Here is a 19,142-nt window from a genome sequence, read left to right as displayed (position 1 = left end):
GGCCAGCAGGCAAGCAGATGTTTCTGCACTGCTCCTTGCTCATATGTTTATCAGATCACCATGTCATTTCATAATCTACAGTATGAGCACTGAGCAGATAACAAAGCCTTTGATTTCAGCCTGATTTCCCTTATCCCCCCATGTTAAATTTAGCACAGTGATTTCTGAGTGTGATTATGGGCCTCTGCAGCCCATTATGTAAATCATATGGGACCCACACACAGAGAGGTCCTGCTCAGAGGACGTGCGCTTGCATGGTGAGGGCAGAGTAATGTTCAAGGATGTAAGAATCTATTGTTACCTTAACTTCCACTCAGAACTCTTGTTTGGGGGTTTTCTTATCAGTGCAGTAAGTCCAATCAGAAACACTTTTCTTCCCTTTCATTACTTTCTAAAGCTTCACTCCCCTGTGTTTCCAATACTGTAGTGGATTTGGTTTCATATATTTGCAGCAGAGCCACAGAATATTGCAGTGTTACTAAGGCACAGCCCTATCAGGCCTCTTTGTTAATGACAATCAGATAACAACTCAGTCCCACCACCCTAATGAGGTAAGTTTTATGGTGCCTTCTGACAGACAAAACAGCAAACAAAGGAAGAAAAATGGGTCATGTTAACCCTTAAATACATGTGTGTTTTCAAACATTCCTAGACTTTAGTGACTAAACACTTATATAATGCAGATTAAGCCACATATTTAACTCATATTGCTTGCAAACTTTTTGTAGGATTTCCCGATATTTGATGATTCTTTCAGGTTTGTTTTGTTTTACGTTCAATGCCAACAGTTTGGACATTCTTGCTGACTAATTTCATAATTAATAATGGATCAAATTACTATTTGTAATGTGAAAGGGGTCTCTCATATTGATGAACCCAGGGAGAAGTTTTACTCGAATCTGCAGTTTCCCTCAGCTCTACGGAGAGTTTGAACAGCTTCCAGCTCCTTTTGGTTTTGTGTCCCACAACTTTCTCTGCTCCACTGCCTTAAAGTGGCAAAAAAAATAATTAATGCTGCTTAAGGGTGAGGGAAAGATTGTGGTTATAGCAAATAAACTACGGTTATGGTATGGGTAGGGAACTATAACATTCAGTTAAGATCTTGGTTACGGTTAATAACCAAAGTTAGTATTAACGGTATTTGCTCCAGTCTTCTGCATAAAAGTATGACACTCAACATGCCACCATCTGGCCTCCAAACTCCCTCTTTTCGCCTGTGCTACATAGAGGGCACATTACTAAACCACTGGGTGTGAAATGTGAAATCATCGAATACAGATGTAATTCCTGGGAAACTGGGCTGCAGTGTTCTGTGGATATATTTGAAAGCACTGCTCACATGTTGAAGGAACAAGCATTTTTTGGATCATGTCCAAAAAGTTTGCTTCCAACACGGAAATGCTAAAAATATAGGAAAAACACTTGCTGGGCTTGTGGAGGCCTCTTGAGCTTGAAGCAGTTTGTGCCACATGACTTTCTTCTGTTTAGAAGTGCTCTTTGAGAGCATTTTCAAAAAAGATCTGTGTTTTTGTGGGGGAAAAAACAGCCTTAAGGAGTGGACAAAAAGACAAAATAGAGAAAATAAGCTGCATTTTCAAAAATTATCTGCATGTCCCACAGACTTTTACTTAAAAGTAACCAGGTACAGTCTGCTGCCACAAATAGATGTATTATGCCACTACTCATTTCCTGCTTGTTAATCAAATACCACATGCTCGTACTGAAAGAGGGGGGCACAGACATTTTGTCATGAGGAGGAAGGAGGAGGGCAGCAGTCATTCAAGAGAGAAACCCCCGGAGGAAATGTTGGCGTGACCTCACACCAGAGGAATGTAAGATGCGGCTTAATTGATTAGAAGATCACATGATGGAGGTCTTAAGAGAAGGGGGTTGGGATTTTTTTTTTTTTTTTTTTTGGGAGGAGGGGTGTTGACCTTGTGGAGGGCACAAAGGTCACAGGCCTGTAGGCTACTGGTGCCTGTCAGGAATTCATCCACAAAGACCATCCTTTCTAATAGATTCACATCAATTGACAGCTAAGCATGATCAATGATGACAAGACAGGGCGATCTGCAGGGCCAAGGGTGGCTGTAGGAACACACTGTCCCTGTGGTCAGAGTATTGTTCTCAACCTTCCCTCTTTTTCTCATCATCTCTCACAGTTATCTCGCCCTCCATTTTTTCCACTGTTTTCTGTGCACGATATCCGCATGTCTTGCAGCAAGATTGGTGACATGTCTGTCACTGCCACACACACCCTCACTCAAACACACACACAGCCTGAACAGATGGAGCGGCGTGGTCTGTCTGGCAGATGACCTTGCTGGTGATCAGACTGAACCCGAAGCCCACTGCTCCTCTCCCTTAAATGCCACCAACCATCCTTTGTGGTGAGACTTAACTAACATGCATACCACCGCACAAACTGTGAGCTACATACTAAGCATGCGCCACTCACGTACCTTGCATGAGTTATTTATATCCCCGGCTTTCAGCTTGACCTCCAAAAACATCAAAACACACCTTCAAAACATAAGCATCTAAATATAAAGTGTTTTGCATAAACTGTCACACCAGAGATCTGTTTTAGGAGTGTTTGATGCCACCGAGACTTGACATTTCTTGCTTAGAACAATACGTTTTCCACTGTAGTACTTTAGGTGCCAGGCTGTCTGATTTCTTGGAGGTTTCTTGAGGAACAAACTCAAGGAAGAACGACGTGGGAGGGAGGAGGGAGAGAAAAGGAGAAGAGAAGGAGGCTGCCACATGCCTGTCAATACTCCAATCAAAGCCAATTCTCCAGAGACAGTCAGGGGGATGAGGGAGCATCACTATGACAACCCCCGGACCCCCAAAATGAGGACTTCAAAAGGTGGAGAGGCGTCTCATTGAGTGAGTGGGAGAGCAACTCCTGCGGTCATTTACATCTCATTAGGACACAACTGCCTTTTAACAGTGAGGCCTATAAACAGACACGCACGCATCCCATAATGTGCACATGCAGCGGTTTGTGAAGAGAACGGACCAAAGTAGAGATGCACGTCCAATTTTATCACATACATTGGACACCACTCATTAACTCTGGTAGTCATGCAAACAATCCCTGAGATAAGCCACTTCTTGTGTTTGTCCAACCAAGCACGTTTATCAAACGTCCGCATGGTATCTTTCATGTCTAAACTGTTTCTGTCCTGTTCACTTTCCTCAAACTGTATTAAGTGCAAGTAATGTATAAATACATATCAGGTGCCATGTGTGGCTTGAATAGTAATTAACGGTGAGACGTTAAATATTAGGTCAGCACAGATTTAGCTAAGGGAAGGCAATGCAAATCGAGAAGCACACACACACACACACACACACACAAACACACACACACACACACACACACACACACACACACACACTTGAGAGGATTGTTGTGTCTGAGATGTCTCACTTTGTTCTGCACATGAAAACATCATCTCCTTTAGATCATTCTAGAAGTAACTAAAACATGTACATGGACAAACCTTTTAGTATTCAGTTTAAAGTATATATATTTTTTTCTTGTGCTATCCCTCTTTCTTTTATGTATTAGCATTGATTTTGTTGAACATGATAATTTTATGCATCTATATTTGATAATTGATAGTTGTATTATCTTTGTTATTTGTATTACCTCCGTCTGGAAACCTGATTGGAGTTGCAGAGGCAGTTTTTGGAATGAAAGAATCTCTCAATCTTACGGTTTGTTGAATACTCTACCCATTATCTGTATTTAACTCTGACTCTACACTATTACATACATGCCTTTAATGCATACACAATATATTTTGTCCATGCTGTAAATATGTTTACACCACTGGCATATTATGGCTGTAATCACTTGTACTGTAGAGTTTGTATAAATAATTTAGATTGTACAGTTGACTTTATATGTGTCTATATGTATGTTGCTACAGCATTTTGTTGTGTTGGTAATAGTGTACTACATATAATTCCAATAAAGTTGAATCTGTAATCTATGCTAAACTGCTACCACTATCTGATATATCGATATAAGGGAAAATATCTTAATTGTGATTATTTGACTGATATTGCAATTGCAATTTGATTCATGCCATTAGAGTGAATGATCATTTTTGCATCATGATCAGGATCTGTACCCAACAAAGATTCCTTCTAACGTCTGGAGAATACGAAAAATATATAAATAAAAATATCTATGAATCATTAAAAACTGTGATAGCTGTGCAGCCCTACTGTTACTGCTGCTGGCATAGACTACTGGTCATTTCTAATACTAGCAGTACTACTACAACTATCCAGCTGTACCTTCTCACATGCATGTACACACTGGACTACACACACAAAGACACACCACACAAAGAAATTTAGGTCACGTATGTAGTGTCAACAGATGTGACACATCATGAGGGCTAAAATTATGAGCGGAACCTGGAGCTCTGAATACCACAAGGGGGTCCAGCACAGGAGGAAAGAATCACTCATCACAGAGACAAATGGATCCTTTGCCCACTGATAGCTAAACGCTCTTAGGACAGCCATTTTTCTTGACCACTGACTTCCTGTTTAGGCCAAGGTTCAGCATGCTATCATTAAAACGGTGCCAACAACACCACTTCCTGTCAACACAAACATTCAACTCAAATTTATGGCCTCAGTTTCCTTCTTTTCACCCCACAAGAAAATAATTACTGCTGTTGGATTGAGTGAACTTCTCTTCTTTTTCTCTTCTCTCTTTGGACTGCTTCCTAATTCTCGTAACTCATGCTAATCTGACTGGAGCGGACAGACAGGACGGAGCATGTTTGCAGGAAGTGAAACGTTTCTTTCTCCTCCAAACTGCACATTGATGATGTCAGGGGTGATATATCGACCAGGAGGCTGGGAACCCAACCCTCAAAGAGGAATGCATTTACACACACATACATGCACATACACATGCAAACACACATCAACACACACGAAACTGAAGGCCTCTCCTGCCAGAGGTGTTGAAATGCTTGTAAGTCTTGAAATGCCAGTTGAGATGCTGAGCTCCCCTTTCACACACCATGCAGCCAGAGACAAGAGCTGACAAATGGATGCGTTGAAACATATTAACCATCTCCCTTTGTGAACAGACAAACATTTAATCTGGCTAATGACCCCTGAGGATCAAAACAAATGCATGGAGATAAAGAAGAGTGGAGGAAGGAGGAGGGGAATGCTAAAGAGAGCTCATTGACCTCCGAGAGGGGTTTGCAGGGTTCACAAGGGCCAAGGGCTTTTTTCTGCTCTTTTCTGTTGGTTATGTGTATGTGAACATATGTAGATTAAAGTCAGAGTAAGTGAACAAATGAAATACCTGTTCTCACAAAGGGTTTAGGAACATACAGAACATACTTGCATGAGTTCTCATGAGTAGGTGTGGGGTGAACACAAATCTAAACAAAACCTTTGGGTATCTCAGTCTCCATCAGTGTTCATCACAATAAACAAGTCACTTAGCGGAACGCTATCTCGCTACTTTTCTTCCCCTCAAACCCACATCCACTCTCTATCTCCAGCCGGTGATCGCGTGGGTTATGTTGTGATTACACAAAACGATTATCAGTCCTTCTATCAAAGCTAACCAACAGCTGCACTAACCAGTCAGGGGAGGTCACCTGCACAGTCCTTTCAACACAACATCCGTTAACGCAGTCACATAGTCTGGTGAGATACTCGGATGCACAGCCTGCTTGTAGAGTAAGTAGGGTCCAGCTCTGTTAGACAGAGTCTAGTATCATACCCTTAATCAAAATAATCTACCTTAAACATAAGTACTTCTTATTTCAAGTTGATATGGTGAACTTGTTACCAATCAGCTGCTTTTTTACACATCCAGCAATGTTATCATTAATTGGAACCATGTTTCTGGTCACCTGATGAATGAATGAAAGTCCAATATTCACTCTCTTTTAGCTCTGTGTTTGGTCCCTACCGACTCCTGAGGGAACAGCTGGCTGTTTAGCAACTAACTGTGCTGCTATGCTCTCCAGCTAGCTGCTAATTTTGTGTGACTGCTGTGTGCTGCTGATCAAGTAGGATACCGTGGGCTTTTAGAGAAAAAGAAATTCTGAAACCAGCTTCTTGCTATATCTGGAAATTGCACTATGAGAGCAGAGACAGCACAATTTACACCTCTACATTTCACATTACACCGAAGCTGAGTCCGAAATCACCATACGATGTACTGCATACTCAATATGTGCACTACTGTTCAACACGATAATACGATAAAGATAGAGCCTCCTTTCCAGTTGGAGGCAAGCTAGCCATTGAATAGGTAGACTTTGAGTGCAGCTACATATTTCAATAGCCAGCTGCAGATAGACAAATAGATAGATAGAGCAGAGTTAATTTAACAGCTCTCCTGTCTGACTGAGCCCCACATCAACATCAGTTAAATAAAGCTTCCTTCCCCTGATTCAAGACTCTACTAACTCACCAAAGTCTTTCTCTCTCTCTTTTTTTTCTTTTTTTTACAAAGAGCAACAATAGGCCTGTAAAACTGTCAAGGCAAAACTGAATTTACGTGTGACGGTCAAACGTTTCTCTCAGGGCGAGTCAGGAGAGGGTTTTGAAAATGGCTAGAGTCCGGGTGTGTGAGTGTATATGTTATGTTGTGATAGTGTCTAACTGAGTCTGGGTGAGCTGGCAGAGGAACTCTCTCTTCCAATGTGAGATGGGCAGATCAAACCGACTGGATCATATTGCCGGTGCTCATGCTGTTAATCCATCACTGATATTGATTTCCAGTTGATCGTCAGGCCTCCTAATGATGTTCACCTTCAGGGCCAAGCTCATTGATTCACAGTCGTGACTTGATCTATAACTGGTAATGTGATCCATGCAACAACAGTTATGCACAATTACCTCCCATTTTACGCTCCAATGAGAACTGCTGAGGGCTGCAACTGATCAATCCAATGGATAAATTAAACAGAATTCACGAATATGGGACGCTTTTAAATAAATCAATGAAATCAATATGCGTGCAAAAAATGACTGTCAGATATGTTTAATCTCCTCTCATAATTATCTGTATCTGATCTATACTTTCACTTCAGCAAAAAGAAGAATGCATAACGCGCTATCTCTGCAAGGAAAACTCCCACACAGGGAGGATGCCTGGTAACCGTCAGCGTGAAATTTCACCTGGTCCACTGGTAGGTAACTGCATTTTTTCCAGTTAATGTGTCCGGTACTTCCTTAACGGCAGCCTTCACTGACACCAGCAAAGCAAAGTTGGCCTCACATAGATGATGATACAGCTGACAATAGTTAAAATTTTATCTGATGAAATATATCCATGTAAATTAGCTTGGATGTGCATTACTGAAATATATGATGTTACTTTCTATATATGAAGACCCTTGACACGTGATGGGTGAAAATTAATGAACAAAATACTCATATAGGGCGGCAGGGTGGTGTGGTGGTTGCCTCACAGCAAGAGGGAGTTTGCATGCTCTCCCCGTGTCTGTGTGGGTTTTCTCCGGGTTCTCTGGCTTCTTCCTACAGTCCAAAGACAAATTTAGGACTCTAGGTGTGAATGGTTGTCTGTCTCTCTTCGTCTCTATGTGCCCTGTGATAGACTAGCGTTATGTCATGTCCAGGGTGTACACCGCCTCACGCCCGATGTCAGCTGGGACCGGCTCCAGCCCCCCCTGCGACCCCAATAGGGACAAGCGGTTGAAGATTGATGGATGGAAAATACTTATTTAGATATGTACCTGGTCAGCCTGCACACTAGATCAGCCTCTCATTGTTAAATGCCCTTGGTCTTGGGTTTGTGGTTGTAAAGTTTCATGAGGCTGTGTCACAACAGCTCATTTTAGACAAACAAATGCTCTCACTACAATGAAATGGCTATTTATTGGGGACTAACATCATTACACATGAAGGCAGTTGGGCTCATTGAATCCACAAGAGTGTCAGCTTTAAAGTCAGACCTAATTTATGACATTCAACACTGTTTATGGACCCCAGTATGCAGAAATATTACAATACACAATTTTTAGAATTTGTAGTGCATGAAAAAAACTGCATGTTTGTTTGCCCCAAACTGTCTAGATTATCATAAAGTGGGCGTGTCTGTAAAGAGGAGACTCATGGGTAACCATATAACCCAATTTCATTCAGATTCACAGCCAAACTGTGGAGTAGTATTTAGCCTCCTGCCAGACAGGTTAGCATGAGTTGGTTGGTACAGATGGATTCCTTAGATCCTTAGTTTCTTATGATACCAATAAATGCACTCTAACTTTAGACCCTGTTACAGCCTATTAAAGAAGACCCCATGTGTGTCTGACTGGGGTGGCCAATAGGTGATGTCATGCTGGATCTGTATGCCCATTATTTTGCAAAGTCAATTGGTGGCCAGCACTAGCCGTCAAACGTGTGAGTGTTAGAGAAACTAACGTCATATTTTACAAAAAGTATAGAAACATGAAAGGTTTCATACATTTATGCGTCATCTCAAAGGAACCAGTTCTCTGAAAAGAATCTGTCTGCCCATCACTGGAAGGCATATTTCCCAAGAGGAGTGTGCCTTTATATCCATTTTCAGTGTTTGCTAATGTGACACAGAAAGGATTAACCTGGGTGGAATATCTGGATTACACCAGAGATCCTGGCAAAAACATACAAAAGCCTTACTCAAGTGGAAAAGGTGATGTTTATATATTCCATGAATCATCTCATGTGCCGGTTTAATTGTACAGGTAAACCTGTAGGTACTTAGACACAGTTTGGAGGCAAGATCTAACAAGATAGCAGCCAGTTCCTTAACACAAGCACGCTTCTGGCACCCTTGAAATGCAATATCAAAAAGGCCAAAATACTTTCTTGACAAGTTTATTCTTCCCAAAATAGACATGATGGGAAAATATCTCCCCAAAATAGACATGTGGGGGGGGGGGGGGGGGAAACAACCCCTGTGAATTTCTGCCGTATTGGTTTATAATCAAAATAACTTTGTAATGGTTCAGAAAATGTTTTAGTTGTTCACTGAGGAATTGCCATTACAGTAAGATCTCATACAAATTCCTCAGGGATTTGTTGCAACTCGCTCCTGCTTTTCTCTACAAGGCCAGTCGCTTGCAAAATCTTGATGAAGTCATCTCTGGCAGCAACATGACGAATGCAGAGTGTTTTTTTTTTTACCTGAATCATCACCTGAGGGTCATGCACAGTCAGATTCTATATGTTAAGTGTAGAACACAAAGCAGAAATTATCATTCCCCTTTTAGACGAGTGAGCAACTTTAACAAGACACTGAATCAACAGAAAACAAAATACCCATGCGTCCTACTTAATAACAGAATGTCAACTGTGATATTCCTCGAGAGAATCACTATCAATGCCAATCACAGGAACAGTCTTTTAATAAACTTCTAGTTAGTGATAACTGTCTTATGTGACTCACCTAAATACAAGCAACACATATGTGGCATTGTCAATAAAATAAAACAAACGTCCGTCACCAGCTTATTCAAAAAAGCACAATGAGCATGACAAGACTGAAATAAAAGAAGTTAAAGCGTGACTGAAGCTGATGTTTGATTGGGTTTGCTGTTAAGTGGCTTTAGGGATAAAGTTAACGCCTGGTTTAGTTTGGGGTGAGGTGAAGGTGAAGGGGGGTGGGGGAAGGGGAGATGTTTAGGCTCCACTGTGATGGGGCGGGGGGTTTCGCTGGAGCTGACATGTAATGATGTGGATCAGGGACAAACATGGCTTCTTGTTGGAGTTGGTTTGTTTGAGGAGAAGATGCCACTGTGGAATCTGACCTGACATGATTAAAGAAGAGGAGACTTAATGCCTTCCACAGACTGAGCAAGGACACCACACAGCACTCTGAGTTGCTCTAGGGAACGAGTAGAGGGTTGTCTTTTGCAGGACCATATTCACTGAATTTGCTGAATTGTTAAATGTTTTACACTGCTTATTCGGACTCTTGAAAAGACATGTTGAAATACCAGAATCACGAATAAGATATTACCCAATGACAACAAAACAAAAACAAAGCTCATGTAAATTCCAGTTCATGATTCAGTATATTATTTTATGAGGTATGACATTTTTGAGCCTGGGGAAGAAGACAAGAGCTCTTTGTTTGCAATGTAATGTAAGAAGTTATATTACAACTATAAGACAGTCTCACCACTGCAACGTTATTGTTTTCTTATAAATCAGTGTCCATCCAGACTATTGCAATTTTTTATCCCTCATGCATAAATGTAATTTTTCAAATTAATTCTGCAGTTGCACTCATTCTAGTTAATTTGGAGAAGAGGCCATATACAAAAAATGCTGCTCGTATACAGAGCATAAAGTTGTCCATTTAACAATATTTATGACTCTGGGCTACATGCAAGAGTAATATAACCATGTCACTGAGTTGAACACAAGTTAGATAAAGCACTCTGTGGAATCAGACCATCACTTCACACAAGTCTATTTCGTAGTGTCCTGTGATCTGTTTCCAACTCTCACTCATTATTTGCCATAGCATGGGTGAGTTGAGGGGATGACTGCATCCACCAGCTGTATCCCTGGATGTTTACACTGAAAACAAAACTATAACACCAGTAAGAACCTACGCAGCCACCACACAAACACTCACACACGATTATGATGACATGATGTGCGTGCACTCTAACCTAGCACAGCCGGTCCCAATGTCACTGCAGCAGGTTTTTACTCACAATCCACTGGGGTGACTTATGAATCTTTTATCAAAACTGGCCTAATTGCTTAACCATCCATGTACCGATCCAGTGGTGAGTGGTGGGAGGGAGACTGGGCTGGGCATGCCATGATTGTCATAAAAACAACAGGCAAAGACGCCTCTGCCTTTTTCTCTACATCTCTGTCGGTTTGATTGTATTTGTCTGGGGTTGTTCATTGTGAGCAGGGGTGCTTTATGAGTAATCACAATGTAATTAGCCACATGTTGAGCAATTGTTCAATGAATATGTTAAGTTGTATACAACTATAGAGAAGAGAGCGTGTGTTTTGCTTCCATGTGGAAGGAGGTTTATGGATATGAATACAGATCAGCAAGACACATCATATCAACATCTGGGCAATTTCAGTGCAAATCAGCAGGTGAACATGAGCAGTTTTTGTGAATGCAATAATAATGCAAATATCTTTCCCTTTATGCAAAAACAACAGTAGTATTCTCTATCCATGGGCTTCTTTTCTTAAGTGTTTACTCTGCTGTTCCACAGAAAACACGCAGCAGTTTACATCCAGCTTCCTGTCCTCACTCTATCTGCACTCGACACAAAAAGCAACTTTCCCTTCTGTTCTCACTCCCACTCTCTGACTTCTTTCACAGCAGAGGAAGCTGCGGCTGCTGTTGCTGCTGCTGCTGCTGCTGTTAGAGGGTCATAGCTGAGCAGCAGTTTGAGAAAAAGTAATAGAGCGGACGGACCAGAGCCTGTGGGGAGTTTTTGACTCCCAAACCATCTCCCCAGTTCCTGGGAGCTGAGGAGCCCGTCCCAGGAAACTCCCTGCTATTCCTTCTCTGGAAACAGCTGCAGATTCTCACTTTTTGCTGGCTGTGATTCTTTGAACTCAACCCCAACCGAGGGAGAGAAAAAAAAGCTAGATATTTCTACATGCAGGGATAAAAAGTGTTTCTGGTATTAAAATGTGATAACACTAAATTAATTAAACTCAGATCATGGACCTTTAAGCATACAAAGAAATGGAGTATATTATGTCTAGAGAGAGTAATATATATATATATTATTATATATATATATATATATATATATATATATTATTCCAAAATGCCCATTTAAGCATTATCTGCTGGTTTTATCATCTTCTACTGCCTGGCTGAAAAATACTGTAAACTGTCATTCTTCCTGCTCACAGCTGGCGCTCAACTGGAATCCGTTCTGTAAACGTTTTCCCTGAATAAGTCAATATCAGGGACTGTGTGTACGCCCGTGCCTGTGCGCGTAATTACAGATGCGCCATTCCTCCTAAGCTGTCATTAGAAAAGGGAATGGGAATGACTCCAGGCTACAACCACCGCTTGCGGTTACGTAACATGCTCTTCTCGAATCCTGTCTTATCCCAGGGACAGCTGAAAACTGGCCGGACCTACAGAGCCTATTGTCTGAGGAAATGTTGCCCCTTACAGTCCGAGAGGAGTTTGATATTTTTTTCCAAATGCCGATTCTTTTTTTTTTTCATTTTGAAAAAAAAATCGTCTGAGTGTTTGGATGTCTTTGTCTGTCTGGCTCGCTGTGCTCGAGTGATGCTGGTGCGCTTATCTGGTGTAGTTCTCTGAGTGTCCGTATGAGGGCGCAGTGAGCCTTTCGACCAGGGATGCTGGTGGCCCTCAGACAAAAGAGAAAATAATATTTGGAGCTCCAGGAGAGCAAGAGAAGGGCAGTAGGATTTGAAGTGTGGGAATACATCGCTACACATCATTTGAAAATGAACTATACACAAGTGTGTGTTCATAAGAAGTGATACCTCGTTTTGGTTCTTCATTTCCCACAGAAATCATAACTTTACCACTAGAATTTACATTTTGACTAACTGAGCCCAGTTGGTGTTTGTATCTGTTAAACAAAAAAGCATCAATTCACTTAAAAAAATTAAGCAACACACATTTAAAAAACATCAACGGGCAATAAATAAATATATTGTCCGAGCCATCATAATGTTTTTGTGGATGTGGATGGGGGGTTGTATTCTAAAACACTGCCCTTCACTTGGACGGTTCAAGCCCCCAGTAGCACCAAGCCTGATGCAGTGCCCTTGAGCAATCTGAGCAACACATCAAATCACTAACAGCCCCTGGGTTACTTCGACTGTTTCATAGCTGATCCTGGGTCTGACATCCCACTGGACAGATGGGGAGAGAGAAAAGACGGTTTGCCTGAGGCTGTCAATAATATATATTTTTTCTTCCTTCCTTCCCTTCACGCTCTTTCTTTCTTTCCTGCTTGCTTTCATTCTTGCTCGCAATGTTTAGGCTGTTTTCTCGATTCACCTTGAAAGAAAGCTCCCAGCCAGTCTGTCTCCCGCGCCGCATCAAACCCAAAGCCCGACTGTACCACCCCCCAGCCTGGGAGGGAGGAGTCTGCTTTCCTCCCCGCAGAACTCAGTGTATAACACTGCAGCCAGCCACAATGTGTGTCAGAGGACTGTCTGTGCTCCCTAAGTAGTAGATGACTGCTCTAAATCTGGTGTCTGTATTACTGACTGCGAGATACGAGAAAAATTGGTTCGCACATTATCATCCCAAGTCAGGACAAGGTGAGCATCTTCTCATTTCAGCGGTTATATACAAAAACGTGTTATCATTTCCTCGGATTTTTCACACACAGCATAGTCTCTATGAGATTGAACTGTTGTCATTCCATGTGTTTTTATTTAAACATGTGTTTGTGTGTCCCCATCACCTTCCCTAACATGTTTAGTGAGTGGTTAGCCAGTGCGTCGTTTTGCACACTTTGAGCGTCACGGTCACATTTACGCACATTCTCCTGTGAGATTTGTGTGGTTTTTAAACCCCACAGAGGAGCGAGTGTGGCATTTAGTTTAGCAGACTGTGTGTCTGTGTGTGGGCTTTGACTCATGCTCTTTCTGCAGCGTAGTTTTCAGGTGTGATAGTGGATACAGGGAATGGGGAGAGACGCTCTTTCCTTTTGGAGACTAAAGTACCTTTTGTTCCTTAACAGGTTTCTCGATTGTGGGATAGAATGCCGGCGATCATAAGTAAAAACTCTGATTTGGAGTTTGACTCCTTACAACCGTGTTTCTACCCGGATGAGGACGACTTCTACTTCTGTGGTCCCGACTCTGCGCCACCGGGGGAGGACATCTGGAAGAAATTCGAGTTGTTGCCCACTCCGCCCCTCTCCCCGAGCCGAGCCGCGCTACCGGGGGAGCCGGCGACTGCCTCCCCGGAAGCAGACCCTCTGGGCTTCGGCTTAGGGGACCCACTGGACTGGGCTTCTGAGCTGCTGCTCCTGCCCGAGGACGATATCTGGGGGGCGTCCGACGATGGGGACCTGTTCGGCTCCGTTTTGGATACTAACCCCAACAACATCATTATCCAGGACTGTATGTGGAGTGGCTTCTCCGCCAGGGAAAAGCTGGAGCGGGTGGTCACGGAGAAACTCGGCAAGGCTATTTCCACTGCCACAGGAGGCGCCCGGAACGTGTGCGTCAAGGCGCCGGAGGTTGTGAGCCGCAGCTCAGTGACAGAGTGTGTGGACCCCACGGTAGTCTTCCCTTTCCCGGTCCACAAGAAGAACGGCAGCAGGGACTCAACCGGGAACGTAAACACATCCATAACCCACGGGAGCGCTCCCAGTGACTCCGGTAAGTTTTTAAAGACGCGCTAAAAGCTTTTGTTTATGTTTTTTTTTTTTAAATGGAATTCAGGTGCCAAGAAAACCACAACACACTGATACCACAGTGTTGATAGTATTATAATTATCATTATAATAATTATAATATTTGTTGTTGTTTAAGCATTATTATTGTTATTATTATTATTATTGTTATTATTATTATTACTATTATTATTATCATCACCATCATTATTGTTATAACTGGAGTGACTGGAGCTTGTTCATATGACTGGCCCAAAATCGGATTATGTCGTTACATTCCACGCACGCACACACACGCACGCACGAACGCGCGCACACACACACACACACACACACACACACACACACACACACACACACACACACACATACACACACACACACACACACACACACACACACACACACACACACAGGAGTAGTGACACAGTGAACGAGGTTTATGTAATCAGCGGGCTCTTCATCCGGCAGATGGCAGTAAAATGGGGAATTGTGTGCCTTCCTGAACTCAGTTGGCACCCGAGCCAAACAAAAAGACACCACACTCACTTGCTGTTGTAGGTCGGGAAGATGAAAAGGTGTTCAATAATGTGATAAGCTGATAAAGCGCCTGGTTCACGGTGCCGCGAAGGCTTCCATTACGCATGGATTAAGGCACAATTTTCGCACAGTGGGTGAGAAATTGGCACTTTTTGGACAACCTGTACAAACTGATGCCTCGAGTTCAGCTTTGAATTGAAATTAGTCCCAGGAGTTGCATTACAATATGAAGGAGTGCCCACAACAGAACCATACACTAAGGAAGACTAACTGACACACTCGTGTTTTTTTCTGATTCTTTTGAGGTATAGTGTAGGAAGTATGTGATTAGATTGGGAAATGATTGCTGTGCGTATTTAATCGCCCTAAGACTTCATCTCCCATCTATTACCGCCTATGAGTTCCCAAAACAAACACTCACGAGTCCTTATCTGCGTGTTTTTGCTGTGAAGCAGCAGTACAAAGGCTTCCAGCTTGGCACAGAGGGTAGACTGAAGCCTGCCTTGCCAAACACCTCCTCCACCGCGAAGAAAAGAGGACGGAGGAGGGCCCTGGCTGCTTCTTTTTAGGGGTGGTGACAGCTTTGAACGAGCGCTCCATCTCGACAGCTGTCTCCCTGGCGCCGCTCCAGCTCTGAGGCTTAAAGGGTGGTGATCCGATCGCCTGCCGCCTCACCATCCTGCGCACAGCACCGCTCCAATGCGCTTCCGCCGCTCGCAGCGTTAAGACGCGTCCTTCTTTGTCGTGTATTTACTTTCTCATCACAGATACACACTTTGCAGGCTAAATTGTTGGTGTGTCCTAGTTAGGCCAGTATTCCCATTGAAGGGGCCTACATGGGAGCAAGACCCCACTCCCAAACTCTTGTAGAGTTGTACAGCTGTAAGGCAGTGGCAGAGAAATATGGCTTCAAAGTAGTAATGTCTTCCTTCAATTTATACTCTGTCCAATGCCAATAAATGAGTTGTTCCATTCTGAGACTCAAACAGCTAAATCCAAGCTTCACATGTGGCAAAGCCAACCACGCCCCCTCATCCACCCAGCTGTGCCAGGCTTTGTTTTGATGGCAGTGCCAGATTGTGTGTGTGTGTGTTCAGTGAGTGTGTTGAAACAGCATCCTGGTGCAGCGGTGTCTGAAGTGGGTTACTGTAAGCTGTAAAATGCCACACTCTTCAGATGCTCCTGAGCTGATAATGAGAGCCATTATCACAAAGGCATTTTAACTGGGCCTCACACTCTCTGCCTCATGATTGGCCACTTCCTCTCATCTTCAAAGGTGCCAGGCCATGATAAGTCTCAGCTGCTCAGTTCCATCCCAGCACAGGTATTAAGGTGAAGAGCTCAACTGGAAAAAGAAGCATGATTATTTTCCCAATTCATCAGCGGTCAAAGTTAAAGTGAAGTTCTTAGTGCCTTGCACAACGTCAGCGTGACTGTGGCTGCGCTGATAGACTGAAGGCATCGGACTAAAACTGTCTCGTCTCACAGGAGAAAAGATTAGGGGAAGTTCTGAAGGAGGGATAGAGAATGAAAGGCAGAAATCCAGCCTGTCTGCTCAGCGCAGAGACTAAACGTGTCAACGCCTGCAGAGTAGATTAGCTGAGGAGTGACTGACACTAAGCATTAAGAGAGTTCTGCTTATGCAAACTGCGTTGAGCAACGCTCTCGCCCCCACACACTCTCTCTTGATCTCACTCACATACATACATACCTGTCACCTGCTGGTACAGAGATGACATAGTGGGAATACTTGGTGTGTCAGAGCGATTAAGTCACTCACATTCTGTTTTTTTTTTCCCAGAAGACGAAGAGGAAGATGATGATGATGAAGATGAAGAAGATGACGACGAAGATGAGGATGAGGACGACGAGGAAGAGGAGGAGGAAATTGATGTGGTTACAGTGGAGAAGAGGCGCTCCACAATCAACAAAGCGTCACCCATGGCGACGGGCACAGTCACCATCTCTGTGCATCCCAAGAGCCAAGACGCGAGAGGGTCCGGGGTCGTGAGTCGGTTCGTCAGCAGGGCTCCTCAGGAGCTGATCCTGAAGAGGAGCTCAGTCCACCAGCAGCAGCACAACTACGCAGCCCCGTCACCGTATGCTTCAGACGATGATCCCGCCCCACCTCCAAAGAAGCAAAAGACATCAGACACCCATCGACCTCCTACCAGAACCATCTCATCATCCTCCTCATCTTCCTCCACATCCTGCATCTCACTGACCAGTACATCAGGTGCACGCAGCAAGCGCAGCGCCAGTGGAGACAGCAGCCCACGCGGCAGCTCTGACTCAGAGGACAGCGAGCGCCGACGTAACCACAACATCCTGGAGCGCCAGCGTCGCAACGACCTGCGCTCCAGCTTCCTGACGCTGCGCGACCACGTGCCGGAGCTGGCGCACAACGAGAAGGCGGCCAAGGTGCTGATCCTGAAGAAGGCCACCGAGTATGTGAGCTCACTGGAGACAGAGGAGATGAGGCTCCAGCAGGAGAAGGACAGGCTCCAAGCTCGCAGGCAGCAGCTGATGCGCAGGCTAGAGCAGGCCAGGACTCGCTAACAGACAACCACTACAACACAGAAACACTCACATATACCCTGGATGACCCTCCACCACCTGCCTCAGCTGTGTCTCAAACACAATTAGATGCACACACACACACACACACACACACATAGGCCTATACACTTAAGCACAGACACATAGGCCTGCATATCTGTTGAACATGTGCACACACAAACATCTCAGAGGACGTTTATCTTCAGATGCCGACACACACTCACACACACACCTGGAGGAGAGGGCGAGGGTCGCCGGGGGGATGCTCGGACTTTCACTGCCGCCACTTTTTTTGCACATTTGTTGACGTTAAGAATGTTTAGGGTTTACTTTTTCAATCCAGTCACATTGAGGAAAGATAAAAAAGAGAAAAGAATGAGGAAGGAGAGAGGACACACATTGTTTGGTCTTCCCTTCCTCTGTGTGTTTTTTAAGAAATATCATTTGTATCTTGTTTTTTTGTACTCACTGTGACACCAGCCTGGAATCAGGTGATTCCCACAGGGATGGGTGTTCAAGGGCACTTTGCTTGGAGAGTTCACGTACAAGACGCAGTGCACACTTACTTTGCCTTCACCACTGCAAAACTGAAGAGACTATGACGACTGAGGCGTTATGGGTCACATAAACAATGCCACTACAGGTTCTCTTTCTCTCACTCCTCTCTCACACTGGTGCTCAAACCAAGTCAGTGGATGTATAACTGTGCACCTTGCTCGCTGACACTTTTGTATATAACAATAGTGTACAGACAAAATACACTCAGATCTGCCTTGTTTTGTAAAACATTTTGTCCTTGTTTTTTATATACATGTCAGGAAGCTGCCAATAACTAGACTGGAAGTTTATATACCTTTAAAAGTACTGTAAGGCCTCGATTTTTGAGAGTCATGAACCTTTGTAATATAACAATATATTGTTTTTTTCTTCTTTTTCTTTGTATTGTATCATTACTAATTCTACACACCTTTATGCTTTTAGTGTGAACCTGATACATACTAAATTTGATACTTATATTTTCGTATGAAAATGAGTTCTCGGTAGATATCACTTTATCTCGTCTTTTTTCCCTTCAATCTCAAAATAATTCTTTTGTACAGCAAATGTGTTCTATTCTCATGTACCTGGCCTTTTTCTTTCCTCCTCTTTTGTTTATATTTGTAACTATCGGGTGCATAGAACTGGGTAAACGGATATAAGATGTTTGTTTTTTTCACTTTTAAAATGTACATTTAGTGCTGCAACTCATAGCACTTTGAAATACCTCATTTTGAAAAATAAATAGACATCATAAAATCCTCACCTTTGCCTTTGTGAATCTTTTATTGTCACTGAAACTGTGGATGTCACCCTTAACCCCTTCACCCCTTCATATTTGTATCTTTCTGTATTTATTTGTCAGTTTTCCTCCCCACAGACTCATCCTGACAAAGAAATAAAGAGAGTGTCTTCTGTATTCTCTCCATCTCAGCACCCTGTGGCTACCTCCCCCTCTGTAGCCTCTCACACCCACCCACACACACACCTACGCACACACACTTCAAGTGTGCCGGTGCACACATCCACACATACAGTACACATACTCCTCTCTCTGTTTCCCTCTTTCATCGACACAGCCCTTCCTACTACATTGTTCAG

General features: G+C 43.3%; 1 protein-coding gene across 2 annotated transcripts; it reads left to right on the top strand.

Moving 5' to 3' along the window:
• Window positions 1-13,194: 13,194 nt before the first annotated feature.
• On the top strand, window positions 13,195-18,804 carry mycn (MYCN proto-oncogene, bHLH transcription factor). Of its 2 annotated transcripts, none has more exons than XM_083934497.1 (3): window positions 13,195-13,320; window positions 13,746-14,391; window positions 16,750-18,804. In XM_083934497.1, exons 2-3 carry the CDS (start codon window positions 13,767-13,769, stop codon window positions 17,502-17,504), a joined length of 1,380 nt encoding a protein of 459 aa, XP_083790623.1. In that variant the 5' UTR covers window positions 13,195-13,320; window positions 13,746-13,766; the 3' UTR covers window positions 17,505-18,804. The 2 variants fall into 2 exon arrangements, with proteins under 2 accessions (XP_083790623.1, XP_083790622.1); XM_083934496.1 differs by having other exon boundaries at window positions 16,747-18,804.
• The last annotated feature ends 338 nt before the right edge of the window (window positions 18,805-19,142 follow it).

This window comes from Echiichthys vipera (assembly GCF_963691815.1).
Source record: "Echiichthys vipera genome assembly, chromosome: 19".
Lineage (NCBI taxonomy): Eukaryota > Metazoa > Chordata > Actinopteri > Perciformes > Trachinidae > Echiichthys > Echiichthys vipera.
This window is presented reverse-complemented; position numbering and strand designations above follow the sequence as displayed.